Genomic DNA, 26,787 nt, shown 5'->3' with positions numbered 1-26,787 from the left:
GATAGGGTAGCAGAGGCTCAGAGAAGTTAAGCAATTAGCCAAAGACACACAGCTGTGTAAGAGGCAGAGCTGGGACCAGTAGGCAGATTTGGGGCTCCAGAGGCAGAGTGCCACTGCACTCCAGTGACTTCCTTGCTGGGCAGGGACCTGCTAGGAGAGATCTGACCATCTCTGTCCTGGAGAGCCCCTGCCACGTCTGTTGTGACTTTCATCTCCTCCCCTCTTCCAGTGCCCGAGCTTCTTCAAGCTGGTGGACCCTGGCTGGCCATCTTTCCCCACAGCCCCTTCATGGGCTGCCACCACCTCAGGGACCCTGGACCTCTGTGCAAAGGCTACAGCCTGCCGGAGCTGACCACAGCCTGCCCAGGGCTGACGACAGCCCTGCCCCGGTCTCCATATTTTGGCTTGAGTTATCATCATGTCCCATACTGACTGCAACTATTTCTGCTTTCATAACCAGTGTTGCAACAGAAAAAAAAGATAGAAATAACTGTGGCTTGGGCCAGGAAATGTCAGCTTCCCCTGTGAGGGGCGGCTGGGAGATTCGGATGACTTCTGGTGCGGAGTCCTTGTGATCATCAACAGAGTAAGGAAAAAAGAAGGAAGAGAATTGCAAATTCAACTCACCTTCTTTGCAGGTGATTAAAAAAAAAAAACCTGAGAGAATGGACAAGATGAACCTCCTGATTCATCTGAGCTCATGCACTCTCCGCCCACCCCAGTCCTGTTGCCTGGTTTCTTTTTCAGATGGCTTGGCGGGGGGGGGTAACGCAGGAGGGGTGGGAACCGCCCGCCCAGACTCTGAGGTCACACCCAGCAGCGGTGTGATGGGGGCAGGTCTTCCAGCCTCTCTGAGCTTCAGTATCCTTATCTGTGCGAGGCTGGAAATCACGACCCTGCCTCCTACGGCGGTTACACATAATGAGAGAGGTGATGTCTGCAAAGTGCCAGCCCCAGCGGCATTTTTGCAGGCAGACCAGCTGGGAAGCGCTGGGTGCTCCAAGGAGGACGGTGGTGCCTTAGGCTCAGGTGGTGGTAGGACAGGAGAGGGGGAGAGGACGCGAGAGAGGTTTGGGGAGGGTGGATGGAATGGAGAGGGTAGGCTGGTGGAGGGAGAAGGGGAGAGAGAGAGGGACTGAGGGGGAGGCCCGCACCCCTGTGCCCAGAGAACACTTTGGGAGCAGATTTTGTGAGCTTGGAGTTCTGCATCTGCATAGTGATAGCACACCCACTGGGGACACAGTTGGATGTTTGCTTTTTTTTTTTTTTTTTTTTGTCTTTTTAGGGCTGCACCCAAGACATATGGAAGTTCCCAGGCTAGGGGTTGAACCTGAGGCATCAGCTTACACCACAGCCATAGTCCAATCTGTGTCTGCAACCTACACCACAGTTTACAGCAACACCTGATCCTTATAACCCACTGATCGAGGCCAGGCATCGAACCTGCATCCTCATGGATGCTAGTCAGGTTCATTTCCGCTGAACCAGATGGGACCTCCTGGATGTTTGGGCTTGAACTCAGGGAAAGGGGTGCAGGCTGCAGATGTGAGCATCGGAAGTGACCTAAGTGGATGCTGTCACCAAAGGGGTGTGCGGATCCAAGTCTGTGCCCCTCTCCCGACACCCCAATCCTGGCAAACCCTCTCCATGGCCTCTGCTTTACCCCCCTGGCTGCTGGAAGGGCTGTAGAGGCCAGATGCCACAGAGGCTACGTGTCATCCTGGAGGCAGCAGAATTGCCCAAAGGGAAGGAAGCAGGAACCCTGGCTTGAGAAGCTGGAAGAGCAAAACTCAGCCCCCCAGTTCCATGTGCTCAGGGTCACCCTGGGGGTATGGACAGGAAGTCTAGTCTGCGAGGCCAGGCGGTCCACACGCAGGCCAATCTAGGAAAAATCAGCAAGGTCAAGCCTCCTCACGGAATCAGAATGACCTGTTCTCAAGAAGGAGCCTGGGAGGTGTTATAAACCTCCTGCCACCTGGTGGCTTCTGTTACCAACAAGATACTCTTAATAAGGGGGTGCTCAGTCTGATTGCCCACCTCTGCATCAAGGCGCTCACCCCGTGCACTGGGCCGCCCCGACTTTCCTCCTCCCCTCGCCAGGAACACCCCGCGTTCTCTCCACTGTCCCCGCAAGGGCTTTCCTTCCTTGCCTGTCTCCCTCCGCTTGCAAAGAAACCTCAGCACAAGCGCGGTAATAATCACAAGACATTCTGGGCGGAGGCGCCTCCTTCGCACATTCAGCCTCTGCCGGGTACCACATGGCAGGACCAGGGCGAGGTCCCGGGATGGGGTCCATGCAGCAGGCAGGCAGGCGCGGGTCAGAGGTCATCACACGTTCTCCGCCAAAGCTCCGGACCGGGTCGCACCTGCTCACACCTGCTCCTTCCCTGAAAGTTGCTGGAACACCCACCCCTCTGCTGAGCCCTGCTGAGTCACGTTTACTGCACTACCTTCGAGGGCCAGCCTTTCAAACAAAGTGAATGCAGTGAGGTATTCATTTAACGTAGGTTTATTTAATGATGTAGGCATTCAGTGTAGGTGATGCGAGAGGTTTTCCAGTGTAACGTTAAGTCTCCCTTTGCCCTGCGTGTATGGTAAGCATGGAATCCAGCTCTGCCACCTTGCAGAGCTTGCTGTCAGTGTGCCCCATTGTACCGTGGGAAACCCCAAACTCAGAGAGCAATCCCAGTCATGATGAGTGGGGCTTCAGAGCTGCAGCCAAGCCCTCAGCGCGGAGCAGGGTGGCCGGGCCAAGGAGGCTGCCCATCCAGGCACTCCAGGGCGCTGGCCGATGGAGGAGGAGGAGGCGGCGGCGCCAGGTGAAGCTGCTGAAGGCAGTTTGATGCCACGGTCAAAAGAACAGTTACAAAATGCGTGCATTGCAAGCTCAGGTTTGCACCTGTTGGTAATTTGGAAAAGAAAAGTTTGCAACTTCTAAGGCACAGGCCACTTTACAGCCTCATGGTGAAGACTCCTGTCCTCAGAATCCACCAGCTGTCTTTCCTGGCCAACGGTCTCACCCAACTCAAGACAGGGTATACAAAGACTGGGAGTTTCTGCTTTTCTCCCACCACCCCAGGGGCTGAACTCAACCCCCATGCCTCGTCCTCTGCCCTGCATCTCTGATCCCTCACTGCTGCTCCACTAAAGCACCAGAATCTTCTCCAGCCATGAGTTGCCAACTGCCTGAGCTTCCCTCGTGTGTCACATAAGATGAGGTGCACCAACCACAGTGGCTTCAGGGCGATGTTTATTTCTCTCTCGGGCTAAAGTCTGGAAGTAGGATGGAGCAATGCTGAGAGACACCTCTGCTCCCAGAGGACCCAGGCTCCTTTCGGCTTCCCACTCCATTCTCTGCAGGGTGTAGCCTTTGCCCTCATGGCCCCAAAATGGTGGCTAGAGTTCCAGCCATCACATTCAACTTCCAGGTGGTAGGATTGAGGAAGTGAAGAGGCACGGGGGACATGCTCATTATCCTTTATGATAAAAAGTCCAGGAAGCAGCCACTCTGGCTTATATTCCATCAAGCAGAACTTAGTCACATGGCCATACACAGCCGCAAAGGAGGCTGGGGAATGGACATTTTTGGGAGCTGTGGTCAGCTGAAAATTGGGGTTCTGTTCTCATGGACAAAAAAGAGCAGATAAAAGGGGGCAATCGGGAATTCCTGCCCTTCCCAGGAGCTGGGGCCAGCACCAGAGAGCAGAAGGTGTCCCTCCCCAGGCGGCCTTGGCACTTTGATGAGAGTGGTGCGCGCATGGCAGGTGGGCAGCACAGTGGGCAGCAGAGCCGCTGAGGATAAACGGGCCCTACTCCCACTGCCACACACGCCTCCAGAAAGGAAACCACGGCTTCGAGGAAGCCCCTAGCATGTCTTCCGTGACAGCAGGCATTATGGGAGGCGGCCAGGCGACAGTGCCTGTGTGCAGTGTGCCTACCACAGGCCAGGCCCACACGGGGGCAAAGATGCCCAGGCTCCACCAGGGCCGCAAGACCACGAGGCCACCTCCCCCTCCCAGCCCTGACCTGCTCTGCCCAGCGTGACTTCTGCCACCTGGGGGTGTGGCTCCCAACGGCCTTCAAACAAGGGGGCCCTGAAAGCAAGGGATGAGGCGCCAGTTTGAAAATGACGGCAAGGGCCAAAAGCACAACCAGAGGAGGTGACGATCCCCCTGACACAGGATGGTGCTCAGAGTTTTTCTGTTTTGTTTTGTTTTTTCCTGTCTTGATGGAAAATGACGGAAGCATATACAATCCTAATGCAACTGGAGCCTTAGTGTGGGGTCCCCAGTTTACACGGCTGGTTTCATGTGTCTTGTTCCCAACAGTTAGCAGCACCTTCCTCCCTGCATCAGGGGTGCTGAGAGGGACATTAGAGCGCTGTGGTGGCGGGTGGCTGGGTCATGGAAATGGGACCGTGTTCCTGCGTTTCCCTGGGAGCCCGCGTACGCTGTGACGAGTGTCACTCTGCAGGCCAGCCATGGAGCGAGAGGGTTAACTGGACGCATCGACCTGGCCAGGCCCACGAGACCCAGAGGTTTGATCAAACGCCGGTCCAGATGTTGCTGGGAAGGTAGTCTTTAGATGAGATGGAGTTCCAAAGATTTTTTTGATTCGAGTATGGTTGATTTACAAAGTTCTGTCAGCTGCTGCTGCACAGCACGGTGACCCAGTGTGCATAGATACACCTTCTTTTTCCCATGTCCTCTTCCATCGTGTTCTGTCACCAGTAAGTGGCTGTAATTCCCTGGGCGATACAGCAGGACCTCATTGCTCATCCATCTCAGTGCAACAGGTTGCGGGTAGGAGCCCCAAACTCTGCGTCCATCCCGCTCCCTCCCCCTCCCCCTGGGCAACCGCAAGTGTGCCCCCCATGTCTGTGAGCCTGTGTCTGTTCTGTACGTAGGTTCCTCTGGGCCACATTTTAGATTCCGCCTCTGAGTGATAGCGTGTGCTCTTTGTCTTGAGATTAAACGTGAGGAGACTTTGAGTAAAAGCAGATCAGCCTCTGTGATGTGGGTGGGCCTCAGCCAGCCAGGTGAAGGCGGACAGAGAAGAAAGGCTGAGGTCACCTGAGGAGGGGGGACCTCTGCTCCCGACCGGGGGACACAGCGGCAACTCCCCCTGGGCCTCCAGCCAGCCCTGCGGGTCTCAGACTTGCCCGCTCCCACAGCCAATATGCCCATCTCTTCAAGGAAATCTCTTTCCTCCCTGTCTTGGGCAGTGTGTGCACACCACACACACACACACACACACACAACTTTGGTTCCCTTTTTCTGGAGAACCTCTACTAACATGTGGCGTTGGGGACAGATTCCTCCCTGCCTCTTGCCAGCAGCCGCCCAGGTGTCCCCAGTGGCTTCCTCAGCCTGAGCCGGACCTGAAGGGCGACGTGTCCCAGCTTCTCCCAGAGCAGAGGCCACGGCGGGGGGTGGGTGGTCCTGGAAAGAGCACCCATGCCTGGGAATGACCCCAAATGGGCCTGAGGTCCTTGGGAAGGGCTCTGCCACTGCCAGTGGACATTCTTCTTCTGAAGGTGGCTGGTGAGGCAGACACCAGGCCTGGTGCAAAGGGCTGCAGGAAGCTGGGCGAAGGGCAGGCTGCCCCAGAGCGTCCCTGCTGGATCCCCCGGCTCTCAAACTCTGCTTCCAGGCAGAGAGACCCTGGTACCGAGATCAGCTTCTCGGACCTTCCCTCAGCGTGACAGTGGCACTCTGCTTGCTGCCATCTTTACTTTGGTCTCCTCGGCCACTGGGCGCTGCCACCCTGGTGCTTGCGGGGGTGGCCAGGGGGCAGTGGGCTGTGCCATCTGCCTCCGCTGTCTGTAGACCCTGGAGGGGGAAGGGAAGGTCTTAGCCTGTGGTCAAGGTAAACTCGAGCAAAGCCAGTGTCCCTGGCGCCAGGGGTGGCTGGCCCGCCACAGTGTCCCGCCTGCGTGGACTCTCTCCCGCTGCCAGCCCTGCCCGTGCCCCAGAGACCTTTGGGCCCCACGGGACCTCACCTCCCAACTTGGGCCTTGCTTTCAAGTCTGTCCTGGCCTCTGCTCCTCTCACACCAGGCGGCCCCCTGAACCCCTACAGCACGTTCTTCGCTATGGCGAACCCATGCCAGGAGGACAAGGGATCCCTGGGCGACATTTCCCATCCCTCATGTTTAAAGAAATGTTATTTAAATGGCAGTGCATAACTGGCTGTTACTCGGCCTGCTCTGGGCTGGGAGCTTCTGACCCCAAGGTTGTGGCCAGTCCACGCCTTTGACACCGTTTCCCTGAGAAGCCTTAAAAAGAAGGGCATAGGGAGTTCCCGTCGTGGCACAGTGGTTAACAAATCCGACTAGGAACCTGAGGTTGTGGGTTCAATCCCTGGCCCCGCTCAGTAGGTTGAGGATCTGGCGTTGCCGTGAGCTGGGGTGCAGGTTACAGATGTGGCTTGGATCCCACGTGCTTTGGCTCTGGTGTAGGCTGGCAGCTACAGCTCCGATTAGACCCCTAGCCTGGGAAGCTCCATATGCTGTGGGAAGTGGCCCTAAAAAGGCAAAAAGACAAAAAAAGTGATGAAACCTTTTCTGAAGCAGTAACGTATGGGAATGGCTTGAAGGTACAGCAAGAGGGACAGGAGTTAGACATGAGAAAGAACTTCCTGAGTAGGGCCAGCCCCTCCTGGTGGTCTTTAAGCCTAATGTTGATTTATGCACATCCTTACAGCCAACTGGGTTGGATGTTGGGTCAGTGGTGAGAAAATAGTGCCACGATGTCAGAGGAAGTTTCCTGTTTCCAGAAAGGATCCAGGCAACACAGGCCTCACACACTGGGGCAGGAATGACAGGAACGTGACACTCATGTTAACTTAAACCATCCCTGGGATTCATCACATACCCAGCACATGGTTGTTCGTATTTCCAGAAACAAAAACAAAACCATAAAATAAGGGAAGTGAGGAGGAAGAGGAGGGCCATGGACCCAGTGACACATCTGTGTCTCAGGTTTTAAGGTTAATACACAGGACACAGAATATTATGGTAACTGGTAATTTCATGATAGGGCTAGTGAATGTGGAAAATTACACCCCTTCTGGGAAGAGGTTTGGCTCGAAGTTAAATAAAACAAGCAAACATGCTTTTGAGGGTAAGGACGAGGGCGACAAGGAGTTCCCACTGTGGTGCAGCAGATTAAGACTCCAACTGCAGCGGCTTGGGTCGTTGCAGAGGCACAGGTTCAATCTCCAGCCTCCCACAGTGAGTTAAAGGATCCAGGGCTGCTGCAGCTGTGGCTCCGATTCAGTCCCTGTCCCAGGGACGTTCACAGGCCATGTGGCCATTAAGAAAGAAAAAAGAACACGAGTGACATGATTTTGGTCAGGTTCTAGACCTGTGCTGTCCACTAAAGTAGTCAGGAGCCAAAATGGCTACTGAGCCGAGATGAGTCACATGGGATGTACATGCACTGCTGCCCTTCCCCTGACAGGGGGATGTGGGTTGAGCAGTAAAGTCTGAGAAACACATGCACTGCTGTCACAGCTTCCTCAGGTGAAGGGGCAAGTGGTTTCAGTTAAATCTGGGGTAGATGTGCAAGCTGTCACAGCCTCCTCAGGTAAGGAAACTTGTGATCAGGTCTGAGGTATACTTGTCATGCTGTCAACAGCCTCCTCAGGTGAAGGGGCATATGATATGGGTCACTTCTGAGGTACACGTGCACTGCTAACACAGCTCCTCAACTGAGGAGACACATACTGACTGTTACACCTGAGGGACAAGTACACTGTTATCACATTCTCCTCAAGTGAGGAGATGGGTGGGGACTGATCACCTGTGAAGAACACTTGCAGTTCTGAAATAGCCTCCCCAGGTGAGGAGATCTGTGGTATCTGTCTGAGGCAAACGTGCATGTTGTCACAGATGTCTCAGGTGAGGAGACAAGAGGTGATTGGTCAGTCTGAGGTAAATGCACATGCTGTACAGACGCCTTAAGTAAGGAGACATGTGGTGAATGATCACCTGTGAAACACACGTGCAATGCTGTAACAGCCTCCTCAGGTGAGGAGACGTGTGGTGACTGGTCAAGCCAAAGAATTATGTGCAGTCCTCCCACAACCTCCTCAAGTGTAGAAGCATTAGAATTGATCACGTCTGAGATAAATGTGCATGTGGTAATAGCTTTTCACGTGAGGAGACGTGATTGGTCAGGTATGAGATAAATGTGCCTGCTGTCTCAGCCTCCTTAAGAGAGGAGACACGTGGTAACTAGTCCTGTGTGAGCTACATGTGTGTGCGGTACTGTCCCAGGCTCCTCAGGTGAGGAGACGTAGGGTGATTAGTCAGGTCTGAGGTAAATGTCCATGCTCTCTCAGCCTCCTCCATGGAGGAGATGCCTGCTGACGTGTGAGGAACATGTGCATTGCTTTAATAGCCTCCTCAGGTGAAGAAGCTTTTTTTTTGTCTTTTGAGGGCCGCTCCCATGGCATATGGATATGGAAGTTACCAGGCTAGGGGGTTAATCAGAGCTGTAGCCACCACCCTACGCCACAGCCACAGCAGTATGAGATCCAAGCCGCTTCTTTGAACTACACCACAGCTCATGACAATGCCGGATCCTTAACCTGATGATCGAAGCCAGGGATCGAACCTGCGTCCTCCTGGACCCTAGTCAGTCTCAGTTAACCACTGAGCCACGACGGGAAACTCTGAAGAAGCCTTTTTTGGTTTTTTTTTGGGGGGGGGTTGGTCCTTTTTTCTTTTCAGGGCCACACCCGCGGCATATGGCGGTTCCCAGGCTAGGGGTCCATCAGAGCTGCAGCCACCGGCCTGCGCCACAGCCACAGCAACACCAGATTCGAGCCGCGTCTACCACAGCTCACGGCAGCGCCGGGTCCCCCACCCGCTGGGCAAGGCCAGGGATGGAAGCCTCATCCTCATAGATGCTAGTCACCGCGGGAACTCCCTGAAGAAGCTTCTCATCAGTCATGTCGGAGGCCAGTGTGCATCTGTCACAGCCTCCTTGTGTAAGGAGACACGTGTGGACGCGTCACGTGTGAGCTACACGTGCAGCGCCTTCGCAGCCTTCGAATGGAAGAGCCGGATGGTGATTGGTCAGGTCTGAGAGCCCCAGTCGGCTGGTGATTGGTCAGGTCTGAGAGCGTGAGGAGGCGTGCGTGATTGGTCAGGTCTGACCTCACGTGACAGGCTCTCAGGGGAAGAAACTGCTGAGGCTGTTCCCTGCTGTCGCAGCCCGCTCGCTTGAGGAGACACGAGGTGACTGGTCACATTTGAGGGATGTGTGCCCTGTGTTCCCACAGCCTCCTCTGGTGAGTGACTTGCTGTACCTCGTTCGGGTCTGAGGGAAACGCGCACGCTGGCAGCAGCTCTTTAAGTGGGGAGGCACACGGTGACGCCTCCGTGTGAGGCGCACGGGCAGGGCGGTGGTAGCCTCCGCAGGTGAGGAGCGTGTGGTGCCTGGTCAGGCCTACGGCAAAGAGCCCCGCTGTCGCGGTGTCCTCGGGTGCGGAAGCTTCTCGCACTGGTGGGGACTGGGGCAAACGCGCCTGCCGCCGCAGCCTCTGCACACGAGGAGACACGTGGTGCCAGGTCCGCCTGCGCTGCACCCGACGTTCCGCCACAGCCTCCTCAGCTGAGGGCACCTGTGATGGGGTCCTTCGGAGGTGAAGGTGCCTGCTTCCTCGGCCTGCTAAGTGAGGAGGCATCTGGAGGCTGGGCAGGTTGGAGGAGCACAGGCGGTGCTGTCACAGCCCCGGGGGAGAAGACCTGTGGTGAGGAGTTCTGTTGGCGCAGCAGAAGCGAAGCCGACCAGGAACCATGAGGTGGCGGGTTTGATCCCTGGCCTGGCTCAGGGGGTTAAGGATCCCGCGTTGCTCGGGCTGTGGTGCAGGCCGGCGGCTACAGCTCCAGTTAGACCCCTAGCCTGGGAACCTCCATATGCCTCGGGTGCAGCCCCCAAAAGACCAACGACAAAAGGAAAGACACCTGTGTGGCGGGTGGTCCTGTCTGCGGATCCCGCACCAGGCCCTCACGGCCTCCTCAGGTGGAGCTGCTTTGTGTGGGTCCATCTGAGGTAAATGTACGTGCGCGCACAGCCTCCTCAGGTGAGGAAGCTGTTGATGTCAGATGTGTCTGAGGTACGCGTGCAGCGCTGCCAGGGGCGTCCCAAGTGAGGAGCCACGTGGTGACTTGTCTGGGGTGAGGAACATGTGTGATGCGGTGACATCCCCGTCAGGTGAAGAGACCTGTGCTGACGGGTCACGTCTGCAAACCACGTGCGGCGCTCTCCCAGCACCCTCGTGTGAAGAAGCTTCTCATATGCTTCGTGTCTGAGGCAAACGTGCCCTGCTCTCACCTCCTCCTCGGGTGTGGAAGCTCTTGATTTCAGTCGTGTCTGGAGTCGAAGTGCTTTTGCTCTCCCTGCCCCCTCAGTGAGGAGACTCGGGATAACCGGTCCCTGTGAGGTACAGCGCACTCTTTGCTCGGCCTCCTTAGAGGGGGCGTGAGGTAGGCGCGGCCATGTGTGAGGGACACGTGCTTGCTGTCACAGCTTCAGGTGCATGGACGTGTCGAGAGCAGTCGTGTCTGAGGGACAGGCGATGCAGTCACCCCTCCTCAGGGAGGGGCAAGTGCGGGGTGGCGTCTGAGGTAAACGTGTCTTGGTGTCCAGCCCTCACAGCTGGTGCTGGGCACCCGACGGTCAGTCAGGTCTGAAGGGCACGGGCAGTGGTGTCACAGCTCCCCCAGTGACAGCGTGTGTGCTCAGCTCTGAGGGCCTCGCGCTTTGCCTTCACTGCCCTGACAGATGCAGGGCTGCGTGTCTGGGGGCGGCAGGCACTGACCTCGGATGTCCCGGGGCCGGAGGGGCGCCCTGCTGGGGCCTGTGCTGTTCTGCCAGGTGGCGCTGGGGAAGGTGAAGCTGACCTCCGGCGCGTGGTGCGTGGTCTCATCTGGATGGGGAACGCAGAGGAGAGGAGAGGACGGTATTATTTCGAGGCACCCCCAGCGAATCCTGGGAACAAACTAGATGGTGCGTGTTTGCTGCACCACATTCAGACCTACTACATGTCAGCTCTTTACCGAGCTTGCCTCATTTGTTCTCCCACAGCCCCAGGAGGCATGGTGCTTTCCACCAACTCTGAGCTCTGGCCTTTCTGGAACTTTCCACCCTCTGGCTTCTGGCTCCACTCCCTTCTCCTCAGCCCTGCCCTCCCCTCTTCCTTCCACTCCCTGCTTGCTCTCAGCTGGACACAGCAGGGCGGTGAAGGATTTTCTGGGTTTGCTGAAGCCCCGGGGCTCAGCCCGGGCCAGATCAAGACGTGTACCCTTTCTTGCCAAGTGAGGGGGCCGGTCTGTGACCGCACTCGCTCTCACTGACAAAGGCTGACTTCCTCTGTATGGGGACTGGGCCGCAGATGCTACAGGGAATGGTTCTTTTTGTAGCAGAGACATGTGATGAATACTCTGTTATCCATTAGAGAGAGCTCTTGAAATATTTATGGGTGCGATGACCTGGGATTTTCTTGAAACATCTCCAGGAGAACAAACAACAAACGAACAAACGAGAATGTATAGAGACCACAAAACAAAACTGCCAAAGTATTGCAGGTGACGGGGCTGCCTTGGCAGCTGTGGTGCCATCTCGGCTTCTGTATGTCAGGAACTTTGTAACAAAGAAAGCAAACCCCTCTTTAAAGCATCCACACAGACACCTGCCAGGGGGCTTTTCTCCAGAGGCAGGCGAACCTCAACTCCAGGGATGGGAGTGGGGGGTGATGCTGGGACCTAAGCGGCGGTAACAAGCCCCCTCTCAGCACCTGTTAGGTCACACGCTCCCCTGCCCCACAGGTGCTGTCCTGCTGCTGGGAGGACGGGGTGCAGCGCCAGCCCAGCCCCCAGCCTTGGGACTGTTTGTTGTTCTGTAACCACGCAAGCAGAAAAAAGGAATCAAAAACTTTTGAAAGCAGAAAGTCTTGCAAGTATAAAGAATACGTCTGGTGTTTCTGAAAGTGTTTTCAGTTTCTTAAGCGTTGTTGCCGGCCGCCGTTGTTCCTGGCAATTTCAGTAGCCAAGTTGAGAAATCCACAGATAAATCTGAATTTTGTCAAGGTCAGATTGCAAAAGGCCTTTGAAAACGTGTGTATGGGGAGTTCCCGCTGTGGCTCAGCAGTAACAAACGCAACTAGTATCCATGAGGATGTGGGTTTGACCCCCGGCCTCGCTCAGCAGGTTAAGGATCCTGCGTTGCTGTGGGCTGTGGTGTAGACCGGCAGCTGCAGCTCCGATTAGACCCCCAGCCTGGGAACTTCCATATGCCGCGGGTGTGGCCCTAAAAGAAAAAAAAAAAGAAAAGAAAACATGTATATGAATCAGGTTGTGCCGCAGTGAACACCTGCCAATGTGCATACACTGCCTCCAGCAACCTTGAGCTGTATCCGGAGCCCTAACGCGCACACGCCTGTGCCTGGGTAACCACTAAGCACACGCTAATGAAACAGAAAAGGGAAGGGCATCTGTAAGTGTGGTTAAGGGCTGAGGATCTGGGGAGCTCCCTGACAGACCAGCGATAAGGATCCGGCCTTGTCACTGCAGTGACTCGGGTCATGGCTGTGGCTCAGGTTCATTCTCTGGCCTGGAAACTTGGATATGTCATGGGCGCTGCCAAGAAAAAAAGCTAAGGATCTGGACCCAGCCTCCCTGGCTGTGAAGCCCACCTCCACCACTCCCTGCTGTGTGACCTTCGGCAAGTTCCTTAACCTCTCTGTGCCTCCGTTTCCTCATCTGTATCCTGGGGATAATAGTTGTTACTTCCGTTGCAGAACTATCGAGAGGGCAGTGCATTGACACCACGCAGTGCCCAGCGTAACTAGCGTAATGTTGTGTAACTAGATTCAGGCCAGTGCTCGCGACTCTCCATGGCGAGGACCAGTTTGCTTGTCTGCCTTTAATCTGTGTTGGACTGAAACTTTCACAAATATAACAAAAACAAATCATGAGGAAGATGTAGGGAAAAACATTTTTTTTTTTTTTGGCCAAACCTGTGTGCCATGTGGAAGTTCCTGGGCCAGAGATCGAACCCGAGCTGCAGCTATAATCATAGCCACAGCAGTAACAAGTCCGGATCCTTAACCCACTGAGCCACGAGGAACCTCCAGGGAAAACATTTTAAAGACAGAACCAGGCCACTGAGGACAGTTTGTGGTGCCGTCAGATTGCCTCTCCTTTCTAAACCCTTGACTTCAGCTTCTGTGCCCTTTGGTCACAGGTCAGTAAGAGTTGGTGGCCCCTCTGAGGAGCGCTGACATCCACCAACTGATTTTCATGACTGGGCTGCCTCGGAAACAACCCTAATATCCGTAACAGGGGACAGTTCAGGTCCCCGTGCGCCCGTGACGAAGTCGCCTTTTTACCGTTGCTGGGTGGTGGAGTCTGCACATGGGTTTCTTCTTATATAATTGTATCTATATTCCAAAGTTTTCCCAGTGAGTATCTATTATTTTTGTAATAACAACCACCACGGGGGGCAGGATTTAAACCTGAAAGAATGTGAATCTTTCAAATTCTGCAAGAAATCATAGGGTCTGGGGTCCAGACTGAGTAAAGGCAGCCAGCCACAGGCGCGAAGTTTTAGTCGCTATTTTCAGCTCCATTGGCGGGTCAAGCAGAAGCAGAACTGAGCACACCTGCAAGTACTTTGCACAGAACCAGGGGCTCTGGCTGATTCATTGCCTAAGAAAACCAGAAACTCACTCACGCCCAGGTTCGGAGCACCGATAACGGCCTAGACTGGCGTGCTTTCTCAAGATGTATATTTGAGAGGAAGGGCAGTCTTAAGAGAGAAAAAACCCAACACTCGGATCTCCTTTTTGGGTTGTGTACCTGCGTGAAAACTGAGGCTGGGTCTTATCTTCGAGGCCGCAGGCACAGCAGGGAGGAAGCTTTTTCCCGATGACTTTGACGACAGAAGTGGTACGGGGGGCAGCTGGTCCCCAGCCACAGACTCCACGGAGGGCACCGGAAGCTTCTCTGTCACCTGCAGGGAAACAAAACAGGGTGTGGGGAGCAGGTAGGAAATGTCAAGGTCATTTTGAACTGAAGGCATGCACTAATTAAACACCTACTGTGTGCCGGGTACACAAGTACCTCAGGGCAGACAATGGGCAGAACCATTGCGAATATTCGACCCCCAGAGAAGAAGGAGTGAATGAATGAATGAGTGGTGCTCTCCTGGCTTTTTGTCCTCCTGCTTTTCGCTCCTGAACCATCTGACCCATGGAGGGGTTCTCATCTAAACTCCTGTGACGGTTACCATTTAAAGCCATAGACTGCATAAAGCCCACTGGCCTCCTCAACGGGGTGGGCCTCACCTAAGCAGCTGACGGCCGGCATCCTCTCCTGGGGCTAAGAGAGGCTCCCCAGGCCTTTGTCCTGCCTTTGCATTTGAACTGCAACTTTGGCTCCCCTGGGTTTCCGGCCTCCGGGCTGGCTGGGGTGTGTGTGTGTGTGTGTACGTACTTACACATTCTTTCGGTCCTTCACCTAGCACACCCACCTTCTGCTCCCCGCTCCTGTCCTACCTGTGCTTCCACCCAGTGGTCACCGGAGCCGTTTCCCGTCGAGCAGCAGAGCCCCCTGTGCGTCCGGCAGGGCGGGGGGCGGGCCGGCAGAGGCGCAGCCCGCTCCCCGCCCCTCGTTCACTTCATGTAACCCAGTGGATGGCGAGGAAGTGGCCCATCCTGGGGAAGGCCGTCGCCGGGGCAGCCTCGGAACCCGCCCCTCCCCCCACAAACGTAATTCTGTGTCACCACAGTCACCTCTGCCGTGTGCTCTCTGCTTTTGCTTAGTCCTGTTTGGTTGACACGTTCCCACAGGCGGACACTGTCCAGGACCCCCAGAAAGGCATTCACAGGGGAGCCTCCGGTTCCCCTAGGTGCACAAAAGACGACCCGGGTGGCCCTTGCACGGGGAATGGAACCCCACAGCGTGGCCGTGAACGGACTCGTGTGTGGCCCATCCTGCCTCTGCAGCTCCCGACGCAGGGCAGGTGCCAGGCGCGGGGAGGAAGGGCGGGCCTTGGCGCCTGGCCTCTCACGCTCGGTAGGTGAGGTCGATCCCAATCAAGTCATGTGCCGTTTCTTCTTGGGCTGCACCTGCCGCCAGGGTTGGAACCTGCGCCACAACAGCGACCACACCCGATCCTCAACTACTAGGCTGCCAGGGAACTCCTGTTCCTTTTTTGAAGTTAAAGTCCAAATACTAGGGTCAGGGATCCGGCGTTGCCGTGAGCTGGGGTGCAGGTCGCAGACGCGGCTCAGATTCTGTGTGGCTGTGGCTGTGGCGCAGGCCGGCAGTTGCAGCTCCGATTGGACCTTTAGCCTGGGCACCTCCATATGCCACGGGTGCGGCCCTAAAAAGACAAAAGAGAGAAAAAGGTACAAATGCTATGTGGGCACATGAAAATGTAGGAAATAGGTGACACGAAAGGCCCCGGTTGACAAGAGAGGGTTTGCACGGGGACGAAGACCGCGCGCCTTGTGTGCCCCGTGGCTTCTGGCCAGAAAGGGGCGAGGTGGTCACAGGGAAGGTGCGGGGGTCCCCGTTCTCTGCTCTCGCGCCTCAGACCCTCCCGCACCCACGTGACTGTGCTGGGTCAGCCCCCGACTGGCCCCTCCCGGTCCTGGCTGGGCCCCTGGGACCGCACCCACCGGCTGGACGCTCCAGGGGAGGGAGGGCGACCGCTTCCTCCTGGCCTTGCTCTCCGCCGACGGCTCCCCGCCCGGGCTGGCCCGGGGCCCCCTCCTGGCCGCTCGGCTGGCCTCCGGGCGGCCGCCGGGCTTGGGGTCCCTGGAGCCTGGGGCCGCCGCCTCTGCGGGGTGGCGGGAAGAGCGGCCGCTGCCGCCGTCGCAGTCCTGCGCCTTGGCGCGCCGCGTGGCCGCGATGCGGGTGATGCTCTGGGTGCTCGCGGCCATCTCCCGGAGCGCCTGGGCGCTCAGCCCGGCCTGCGCCATCCTCGGGGCGGGGTAGCCTGGCTCCTGGCCGCCCGGGGAGCGCAGCTTGGAGACCAGACTCTTCCCGCTCACGGAGCTCGACTTCTGTGGGGAAAGGCAGCCGTGGACGGAGGTCCCTGGGCCACCTGAGGCCCCTCGGGCCCCGGACCCGGACCCGGACCCAGCTGCAGGGTCCCACAGGGACCCCTCAACGTCTTAGTCTCATCTCTTGCTTATAGTTGAGGGGAGCGACCACTCCCAGCCCCTGCGGAGAGAATGGGTGGCCCCCAATCTGTGTCCCCCAGGGACCTCCGAGTGGGACCTCTGGGTTGAGGGTGGGCCCTCTATCCGATAGTGGGTGTCCTTAGAAGAGAAACAGCCATGCAGGGAGGAGGCAGCGATGTGGCCACCAGCTAAGGAGCCGGGACTGCGGGGACTGGGAGAGGCCGCAGGGGCGCGCCCGAGCCTTTGGAGGGAGCACGGCCCTGGGACAGCTGACCTTGGGCTCCCGGCTCCACTGTGGGCAGAGAATGGACGTCTGTGCTTTACGCCGCCTGGTCTGCAGTGCTTTCATCTGGCTGCCCCTGGACACTAGCACGGTGACACTAGCGGCCGCCCCTGGACACTAGCACGGTGACACTAGCGGCCTCAATACATGGTCAGCACCGTTGTGACGGCTGCTGATGGAGAGACCACCTTCCAGAAGCTTCTCTGTGCTCGCCCCTGGCCCAGAGCAGCTCTGACGGGGCCTGGATGAGGTTCGCGCCGCACACACCAACCTCACGAGCCGGAGGCGTCAGCAGGATGCGGAGGGAGGGCGGGGGGAGGAGGGAGTCTTGCGTTCCCGGCGTTTTCGATGGCGTGGCTTTCGATGACGTGTAACCATCCCTGCGGGTGAAACACAGAGGCCTCAGCAGCACTGGCTGCCGGCCCCGGGTCCCTCCTCACAGCCCAGAGACCAGGGCCTGCCCTCCGGCTGCTGTGGCCCACAAGGTGGGCGGGCCGAGCTGCTGTGGTTTGAGGCTGGGCTGGCTCGGTCACCCGCCCCCCATGGTCCACCAGTATCCGCCGTCACCTGCCCTGGGCCAGCCCGAGCCCATGGCCAGGGCTGCGCTGCTTCACGGTACACCTGGCCCTGCCCTGACCACTCTCTCCTGAGGGGTGACACTCCAACCAAGCCAGCGGGCATGGGGACGACGGGCAGGTGGTGACACAGAGAAGGGAGAGGTGAGTGGCGGATGCCCGTGGGCGGGTGGGTGGCCAGAGCAGCAGAGAGCCTTGCCCTCTCTGTCCCCAGTCCTGGCATCGACTTCCAGGTGCCCTTGGAATTTCCCGAGGGACAGGTGTGTCTTTGCTGGTGAGGTTCCCTAGACGTCAGGATGCAGGCTGCCCACGGCAGGGACCAAGCCGCTGGCTGGAGGGCGGGAAGGTCAGGTCAGTCACGTGGCCAAGGATGTGTAACCAACTGTGCTACTTGATGAAACGCTGTAGAAACGCAGGACACCGCGGCTCAGTGGCGCCGCCTGCTGGTGAACACGGGGCAGGGCCGGTGAGCCCTGACTCCCGGGGAGAAGGAAGGCACTTGTCCCGTGTGTACACACTGTGTGTGGGAAAACGGGCGTCCTCACTCTAGGGCTCCCGTGAGTTCTGTGAGCCACTCTAGTGACTTGAGACTAGATGGGGTCGTAGGAAACCCTGGGCTCGTAGCCAGCTGGACAGAAGTGCAGGGGACCTGGGGACTTCACGAGCAGCTGACACCTGACACGGGGCCTGGAGGTGAGGGCCCTCTCATCTCTCTGTGGGGAAAGGAGCTCTTAACTCGTGGCGTCTGACGCCGACTCTGGGTGCTTAGTGCCAGGACTGAACAGCACAGACCTGGTGCCGTTAGACCAGTTGTGGTGGAAACAGAACAGGGGGAACATCTGAGCCGAGACCCAAAGAATGAGAACGAAGGCGCCATGCTGGGTGCTGGAGGAAGGGCATTCCAGGCAGGGGACGGTGGGCAAAGGCCCTGGGGCAGGGACCAGCCAAGGCCCAGCAGGGGGTGAGTTTGGGAAGAGCCCGGAGAGTTCACACGGGACCTTGTGTGGAAGACGTTGCTGTCGGAAGGGGAGGGACTGAAGCAGCCTCTCGGCCGTACCTTTCTGGGGCCCTGCTGTTGTAGCAGAGACTCTGTAAGGCACCAAAGCCAAGCTCCCTCCCCAGTGGCCTCGGGCTCTTCACCTCCGGCAGGAAGGCAGCGGGGCAGGAGCCGTGGGAGAGGCGTCTGGTGACCATCAAGGGCGATGGGCCGCTGGTTTTTAGATGCACACGTGCCCATACAGGCCCACATGTGCAAACAGGCAGCACGCCCATGTAAAACACATGAGCGCACGCACACACACACACATGCGTGCATACCTGCAGATGCACACCTAAGCACAGGTACACAAGCGCACGCATGTGTGCACCCTTACACACACAAACACACATGTGCACACAACCCCCCCCCGACACACACACTAATACACCCAGGGGATCAGCCTTCCCTTTGCCTGCAACCTGGGGTTTTCATTACCCCAAAGGGCATGACTAGGCCTGAGCATGGCAGCCAAATGCAGTGTCCAGGTCCCCACACATCCTGGTTTGAACAGACCCCCTGCTGGTGCTGGATTTCACAGTCCAGCCTCCAGGGCTGTGAGAACATCATTTCTATTGTTTAAGACACCTGGTCTGTGGTGTTTTGTTTTGTTTGTCTTTTGTCTTTTTAGGGCCGCAAGCACAGCATATGGAGGTTCCCAGGCTAGGGGTCGAATTGGAGCTGTAGCTGCTGGGCTATGGCTCAGCCACAGCAGCGCAGGCTCTGAGCCACATCTGCGACCCACACCACAGCTCAGGGCAACACCAGATCCTTAACCCACTGAGTGAGGCCAGGGACCGAACCCGCAACCTTATGGTTCCTAGGCAGGTTCATTAACCACTGAGCCACGACGGGAACTCCTGGTCTGTGGTATTTTGTTATAGTGGCCCAAGCTAAGGCAGTGGCACAAATTGGGAAAATGTTAGCTATTACATCTAGGTGACAAGTGTGTTGTGTTCACTTTCCTAGTCTAAGTTTGGGCAAATTAGAAAACACCAAAGGAAAAATTTTTAAAAAAGAGAAAAGGGGAGAAAAGCAGTGAGATTGGGAGCAGGTGGCTCACAGTGAACAGAAACCCCGTGTGAAGTGGAGCTGGTCCTTCCAGCGTCAAACTCCCCAACCTTGCAGCGCTCCGAGTGGCGAGCGCCTCCTAGCACGTGTTTATTCTCCTTAAAACAACCCTGCAGGCACAGGGACATGCAGTGCCCTTCACGAGGAACAGAGGCTCAGAAGCCCCCCTGCTCACCTCCAGTTCCCCACCCAGGCTCCACCTCACTCTGGCAACCTGGGTGACACCTGCGGCCGAGAGCGGGGACAGCCCCGTTACCTGTCCGTGTCCAGCAGCATGGGCGGCAGCTCAAACTGGGCCCCCCACGGGAGGTCCTTCCTGTCGTCCGGCGGGGCTCGGCTGGGCTCCTCCGGCGGCGGCGGGGATGTGTTCAGAACAGAGCCGTCCTGGGGCCGGACAGAGGAGCAGAGTGAGGTGGCAGGGACCATGGACACAGGTGAGCTGGGCATAAGCAGAGCCCCTGGGGGGCCAGGGGAAGGAAGGTCCCTTTCCCCTCGGCCAGCACCATTCAAAGGAATCCTTAGCTCTTCTTCTGCGCCTCCCATCAGGGACAGAAAGGAGACTCTATGCAAGAGCCAGTGCCCAGGACCTCCAGGCCCAGCCTTGACCTGAGCAAAATGCTGCACAAAGGAGACGCTTATCAGCGTGCCTTGGAAAGACAAACAGAATAACCACAGGATCCAGCAATCCCACTCCTGGGCATGTAACCACAAGAACTGAAAGCAGGACACAGACATGTGTACCCCCATGTTCAGAACAACCGTATTCACAATAACCAAAGCGTGGAACAACCCTAGTGTCCATCCATGGGTGACTGGATAAGCAAATGTTGTCCAGGCACACCGTGGAATATCACTCAGCCCTGAAAAAGGAAGGAACCTCTGACACCTGTGCCAACCTGGAGGGACTTCGAGGACAGAAGTGAAATAAGCCAGACACAGAAGGCAATTACTGTGTGATTCCACTTGTATGAGGCCCCTGGAGGGGGCAGGTTCTCAGAGAAAGTAGAGGGTTGGGGTTGGGGCGAGGAGAGGGGGAGGCAGTGTTTAGTGGGGACAGAGCCTCAGCTGGTACAACAGCCTGAGTCCTGTGAGTCCTAGCGAACTGAGCCTGAGGATGGTCTTGCGGATTCTGACACTTGCGTTAGGAGGTGGATTGTTTTAAGACGGATGTTTGGAGTTCCCATTGTGGCTCAGCAGAAATGAATGTGACTGGTATCCATGAGGACGCAGGTTCGATCCCTGGCCTCACTCAGTGGGTTAAGGATCCGGCGTTGCTGTGGTGTAGGCTGGCAGCTGCAGCTCTGATTCAACCCCTAGCCTGGTTACCTCCATATGCCGCAGGGGTGGCCCTAAAAAGATAAATTAATGAATTAATTAATTATATAAAACATGTTGTGGGTGGACGGAGAGAGGACAGCACCCAGCAAGAACATTCTACAAGCAGCACACCAGATGTGTCAGTGGTGATGCAACCAGATGGCCCAGGAACGCCAGCCCACCAGGCACAGTTGCCGCTGAGAAGCACGGTGTCCAGAGTTACAGCCACTGTGGGTACCGGGTCCTCTGTAACTGGGGGTGGGGTGGCTTCACAGGTGGTTGGATCCCTGGACCCCTCCCTCCCATGCCCACTCTGGCTGAGATGGGCTGGGGGCCACCAGGCCTGCCTGCTGGAGGGCATGGCTAGGGCTGTGATGGCTGCGTTTGTCTAAATAAGGAGTGCGGCCCCTCCCCGGCGTCCCCAGAATCAGTGCCAGGCACCATCCTCACACCGGCGTCTGCAGCACCCTCCCGCAGGGAACCAGCAGGCCCAAGGAAAGCCCTAAAACCTTCCTGAGGTTCCCAGGGAGATGCCTCTCTCAGGAACAAGGTCCACCCCCACCCGGCTTCCTTCCTGTGCCCTCTGTCTCCCAGGAGGGTCCTCACAGCACACCTGCCAGGGACCAGCACCCAGGCGCCCAAGGATGCCTCGCACAAAACTGCCAGGACCCTGGCTTGTGGCGCCGCCCCGCACAGTGCCCCAGGGGCCTCTGGCTCCAGGCAGCCTGACTCGTGGGGTTGCTAAGCTTCCCGCAAGAGGGCTGGTCCCCCAGGGCTAGCACAGCGCTGAGCAGGGCAGTGCCCCGGGCAGACTCACCCTCAGGGAGCTGGACATCACGGCGTGCAGCAGCAGCAGGCGGTTCAGTGTGCCCTCGCCCAACGCTCGGGAGAACAGGCGGTACCGCTGCTCCAGGGGCTCCGGCACCACCAGGCCACCCTCTGTGGGGTCAGGAAGCATAGGTACTTGTTAAAAAGGCAGTATCTTTTGGGAACTTTGAAGGCAAATGCGCCAACCTGATAAAGAACTTTTCTAGAGTGGGGTTTCAGCAGCTCATCTCCTTTGTGTTTCTATCTTTTAAATTAAAATCAAAATTGGGGGCCCACGCCCACAGCACGTGGAAGTTCTGGGGTCAGGGACTGAACTTGCACCACCGCAGTGACAATGCTGGGTCCTTAACCCAATGTGCCACAAGGGAACTCATATGTTTCTATTTTTTAAAGATTTCATGTGTTGCCTTCTAATCATAAGATGATATTGTTACTAATTCTAAAGTATAAATACAATTTAGTTTAAAAGCTGGAGTTCCCACTGTGACACAGTGGGATCAGTGGCATTTCCGGAACACCAGGACACAGGTCCGATCCCCAGCCTGGCACAGTGGTTTAAGGATCCAGCATTGCCGCAGCTGCAGCGCAGGTCACAACTGCAGCTTGGATTCCATCCCCTGGCCTGGAAACTCCATCTGCTGTGGGGCAGCCAAAAAAGACAAAAAGTGAAGGAACCACTCCTAAGACATATACCCAAAAGCACTAAAAACAGGTATTATTCAAACAAAAACTTGTACACGAATGGTTGCACAGCACTATTTGCAATAGCCAGAGGGCAGAAACAACCCAAGCGTCCATCCGAGAAGCAAAATGTGATTTCGCAAAGGAACGTTATTCAGCCACTCAAAGGAAAGAGGCGCTAATTCCTGCTACAGTGCGGAGGACTCAGAAACACGTGCCAAGGAGTTTCCGTCCTGGCGCAGTGGTTGACGAATCCGACTAGGAACCATGAGGTTGCGGGTTCGATCCCTGGCCTCGCTCGTTGGGTTAGGGATGTGGCGTTGCCGTGAGCTGTGGTGTAGGTCGCAGATGTGGCTCAGATCCTGCATTGCTGTGACTGTGGTGTAGGCCGGCAGCTGTAACTCCAATTCGACCCCTAGTCTGGGACCCTCCATATGCCGTGGGTATGGCCCTAGAAAAGACAGACCAAAAAATAATAAATAAATAAATAAAACATCGTGCCAAGCCAGTGAAGCCAGACACTAAAGGCCACGTGTTACAGGATCCCATTTACAGCAAATGTCCCGTGGAGGCAAGTCCATGGAGGCAGAAAGACGAGTGGTTGCTGGGGGCTGGTGGGTGAGGAGGGTGGAGGGGCCATCCCTGGGGACGGGGTTTTCTGGGGACGAGGGGAATTGTTTTGGAACTGGGGGCGATGTCTGCACAGCACGGTGGATGTACTGTCTGCCACGAGTCGTACACTTTAAAATGGTTAAAATGGTGAATTGCGTGTTCTGTAAAATTTACCTCAGTTTTCAAAAAGAAAGTAAGACGTTAAAAGGCAGCATAACTGTGGCTCTGGCAAGATGTGACTGCCCACAGGCAGGGTCTGGAAGTGGGGCTGGGTTATACATAAACCTGATTTCTTTTCCAGAATATCCTTTCACGTTGTCATTTTAGTTTGGATTAGTTATAACTTTATTTTTTTAAGGCCGCACACGTGGCATATGGAAGTTCCCAGGCTAGAGGTCGAATTGGAGCTGCAGCTGCCAGTCTACACCACAACCACAGCAATACCAGATCAGAGCTGCATCTTTGACCTATACCACAGCTCATGATGGCACCAGATATTTAACCCACTGAGCAAGGCCAGGGATTGAACCCGCATCCTCGTGGATACTAGTCAGGTTTGTTACCACTGAGCCACAACGGGCTCATTTTAAGAAACAAAGTTCCTGGAGTTCCCGTCTTGGTGCAGCGGAAACAAGTCCAACTAGGAACCATGAGGTTTCGTGTTCAATCCCAGGCCTCATTCAGTGAGTTATGGATCCGGCGTTGCCGTGCACTGTGGTGTAGTCACAGATGCAGCTCGGATCTGGTGTTGCTGTGGCTGTGGTGTAGGCCGGCAGCAACAGCTCCAATTAGACCCCTAGCCTGGGAACCTCCATATGCTGTGAGTTCGGCCCTAAAAAAACAAAAAAAAACAAAACAAAAACAAAGTTCCGAGTTCCCGTCATGGCTCCGTGGTTAAACAACCCAACTAGGATCCATGACGATGTGGGTTCGATCCCTGGCCTCACAGTGAGTTATGGATCCGGCGTTGTGGTGACCTGTGATGTAGATCACAGATGTGGCTTGGATCCTGAGTTGCTCTGGCTGTGGTGTAGGCCGGCAGCTACAGCTCCCATTCGACTCCTAGCCTGGGTACCTCCATATGCTGCGGGTGGGTGTGGCCCTAGAAAGACAAAAGACGAGAAAAAAAGTTCCTTTTTCCCATTATGAAAGGAAATGTGAGCTGCCTCCCCAGAGGGAGTTTCATTATCAGCCCACTGTAACATCCTGATGATGCTGATGGGGGGGTAATGTGGGGGTGGGGGATGGGGATAATTATGGGGGGGTGGCAGGGATGATGGGATGGTGATGAAGGGGCAAAGCCGAGAGACAGGCGAGGCAGGGCCTGGCCGCCTGCCCAGGGGCTGACCCGAGCAGGGTTGCCCGCTAAAGAGGAGGTGGAGGAAGGGCGAGTCACAGCAACAGCAGGCTGCAAAAAATCCGAATATTCGTCAACAAAGACGGTAAATATTCCTGGCGCGTCTCTGCGGCTGAGGCCGCTTTCACGCACAGCGCGGTTTCTAGGATGCGTGCGTAAGAGAGAACCGCACAGCGCGGCGTGCGTGGTACGCTCCTGTGGGCGTAAGACGTCTGTTTACACGCGCACGCTCTGCACAGACCTGGTGGGGGCCGTGCAGGTGCAGGTGCAGGTGACTGGGGAGGGTGGACAGGGCTGGAGGCTGGCGTCTTCTGGCCCGCCCTGTGGAATGTGACCTGTTGGGGGCCCGTGTGCACCGCCTCCTCTTTCTGGAAGCCCCGCGAACGGAGGTCTCACCCTCGATCAGCTGCCGCTGGTCCTGGATGATCTGCTCGCAGAGTCGCCGGTGCTGGTGGCAGCGCTGGATCACGAAGTCCTTCTGGCACAGCAGGTTCTTCCTGCACAGGCTGTTGGCCTGCAGCTCCGTGTTCTCCACCTCCAGCTCGTGGGCCCTGCACAGCAGCCGCAGCACCTCCCGCTGGTCCTCGCTGACGACCTGCGTGGGCAGCAGCTGCTCCATCTGCGAGGCCTTCTTCTTGGCATTGGCCAGGCGCTGCTCCAGCCCAGCCTGGCAGAGAGACCAAGGCCTTAGCCGCCCGGGGTCTCTGCACCACGTCTGCTCGTTCTCACAGGCCCAGGCTTGAGAATCACATGCACACACACAGGACCAGCTGGGAGGCTGTGTGGCTGTCACCCTGTGTTAACTGTGCCCCTTATTTTCTGTCCTGATGCTCTCACATCTGGGGACCCTGGTGAGATGCCCGTCCCCCAAGGGCAGCCACGTCGTACAGAGAACGCACCACTCTCCCTGTTTTCCAAATGCAGACCAGCCAACCCAGAGCCCGCCCCACTGCCCCCTCCATGGGGCTCCCACTCTGTGGGCCGCCATCCTCTGCCCTCATCACCCAGCACAGGTACCAGACAACCAGGGACAGCCCTGTCCTCAGCCTGCTCCCCTTGCCTTGTCCTTTTCTTCTGCAGAAGTCACAGTGAGGGCTCTTGTCCACAGCGTCCCCTCATCTGCCCCTTTCCCACTCCTGTGCTTCCCCATGTGGCCCTGCCTGGCATCCCATGCCCCTTCCTCTTGGGATCTGTAAAAGACAGCTTTCCCAGGGCAGTGTCTCCTGACCTGCTGGCCTCACTGTTCCTTGAAGCCTCTCTCCGTGCCCTACGTATCAGAACACACTCCAGGGCTCACCTCTCACCACCGTGTCTCCCACGGGAAACCAGCCCTGCCCATTTTCAGAGTGTGCTCTGGAGGGGGGCCTGACAGCCACCACGCTGCAGACCTCCGTCTGCAGCTGAGGGCCTGGGTCTCTTGAGCCAAAGCAGGACCTGAGAAGGAGCAGGGAGGCAGGGGCCCAGCTCGCGCACGCCAGCCACTCAGAATAGCCCCCCACCTGCAGAAAACTAGCTGGGAAGGCCTGTGAGCTGTCCGGGAGCCTCAGCCCTACTGCGTGGGGCAGTCAGGGCTCCAGAGAAGCAGAACCGATAGGAGAAACACTTGCAAACGTATATTTAGCCATGTTTGTGTATATATATGTGTGTAAATACATATATACACACTTATGTATATATATGGATTGTGTGTATATCTGTATATGGATAAACACACACGCATACACACACAGACACAGATTTATTTTAAAGAATTGGGGCTGGCAAGTTCACAACCCATCAGGCAGGCGCTGAGGCTGCAGTCCTGAGGTTGAATTTTTCCTTCTCGGGGAAGCCTGCGTTTTTGCTGGTAAGCCTTGCAGTTGCTGGACGAGACCCAGCCACCTCATCCAGGATAATCCTTACTTACTCACAGTCAACTCACCACTCCCACCAAACGCCTTCACAGCAGCCCCTAGATGAGCCTCTGGTTGAGTCACTGGCCAAGTGGAGCTCTAAAGTTGCTGCCACACGGTGTAACGCTCTAGGCCCCCGGAGAGGCCAAAGCTGCCCCCGCGCCCAGGGCGCAGGTCGGATAACAGCCCCCAGTGCTGCCCAGCCGTGGGCTGCTTCCTCCTCTTCATGGGAAGGGACCACTTTGGGAGGGGCTGGCTCCACTCCCCTGGCCAATGCTACCCTCCTCCCGAGGCGCCCCGGCTGAATCAGCAGCCCCCTCCGCCAGCTCCCCAGGCCCTGTTCCTACGTCCGTTATGCCACTGCCTGTGGAACTCTAAGTGGTTGTGCTCTTGTCTTTGCCTGGTAGGGAGACAGCTGAAGTCTCAGAGTGTCCTGTTCATCTTTATGTCCCCAGGGCCTGGCATTGAGCTGGACACCCAGAACGTTGATTTGTGCTTGACTGATGGGTTAGTGAACGAATTCATTCATTCATGGACTCACATTTATCTGCTCCATTGCATGGCAATATCTATATTTGGCTCTTGAAAGCCATGCCCTCTGGCGATGCTTTGAGAAACCAATACTTTTAAATGCTGGAGGGAGTTTGAAGTGTAATCACGCAATCTCCAAATCGCTGCAGGCAGAGGTAATCATACCAAGAGGCTGTCGGTTTGGCACATTCGTTAAGTGAATTACTACTGCCTGCTTTCAGCAACACGACATCAGCAGACACTTTCTCCACGTGCCTGAAAATACACCTGCTAACATTTAACGAATGGACTGAAATAGGAGTAGCCGGCCTCGCTGGCATTTTCCCCAGCGTCTGCATCGCGCGGCACTCCTGTCCCTTTTCTCAAGCGAGACGATTAGAAACGACCTATTATATAACATCT

The 26,787-nt window shown here is 56.5% G+C and overlaps 1 protein-coding gene and 1 long non-coding RNA gene across 3 annotated transcripts; both read right to left on the bottom strand.

The window, feature by feature from the left end:
- LOC110259836 lies at positions 2,501–15,784 on the bottom strand. The gene is made up of 3 exons (XR_002342197.1): positions 13,870–15,784; positions 10,833–10,940; positions 2,501–5,831 (listed from the first exon to the last, which is right to left on the bottom strand). It is a non-coding gene; the product is annotated as an uncharacterized LOC110259836 (long non-coding RNA).
- On the bottom strand, positions 15,863–21,845 carry LOC110259835. Of its 2 annotated transcripts, XM_021086004.1 has the most exons (3): positions 21,302–21,845; positions 19,424–19,551; positions 15,863–16,865 (listed from the first exon to the last, which is right to left on the bottom strand). In XM_021086004.1, exons 1-3 carry the CDS (start codon positions 21,440–21,442, stop codon positions 16,637–16,639), a joined length of 498 nt encoding a protein of 165 aa, XP_020941663.1. In that variant the 5' UTR covers positions 21,443–21,845; the 3' UTR covers positions 15,863–16,636. The 2 variants fall into 2 exon arrangements, with proteins under 2 accessions (XP_020941663.1, XP_020941662.1); XM_021086003.1 differs by lacking the exon at positions 21,302–21,845 and having other exon boundaries at positions 19,424–21,224.

This window comes from Sus scrofa, chromosome 3 (genome assembly GCF_000003025.6).
Source record: "Sus scrofa isolate TJ Tabasco breed Duroc chromosome 3, Sscrofa11.1, whole genome shotgun sequence".
Taxonomy (NCBI): Eukaryota; Metazoa; Chordata; class Mammalia; order Artiodactyla; family Suidae; genus Sus; species Sus scrofa.
Note: the sequence above shows the minus strand (reverse complement) of the source record. Positions and strands in the feature narration are given on the sequence as shown.

What these genes read in the sequence shown, in the direction of transcription:
- LOC110259835 (XM_021086003.1), bottom strand. Translation starts at nt 19,914, where the DNA reads ATGGGGGTACACATGTCTGTGTCCTGCTTTCAGTTCTTGTGGTTACAT. An exon ending in ATGCTGCTGGACACGGACAG is followed by an intron (nt 16,866 to 19,423) that starts GTAACGGGGCTG and finishes TTTCACCCGCAG; the next exon opens with GGATGGTTACACGTCATCGA.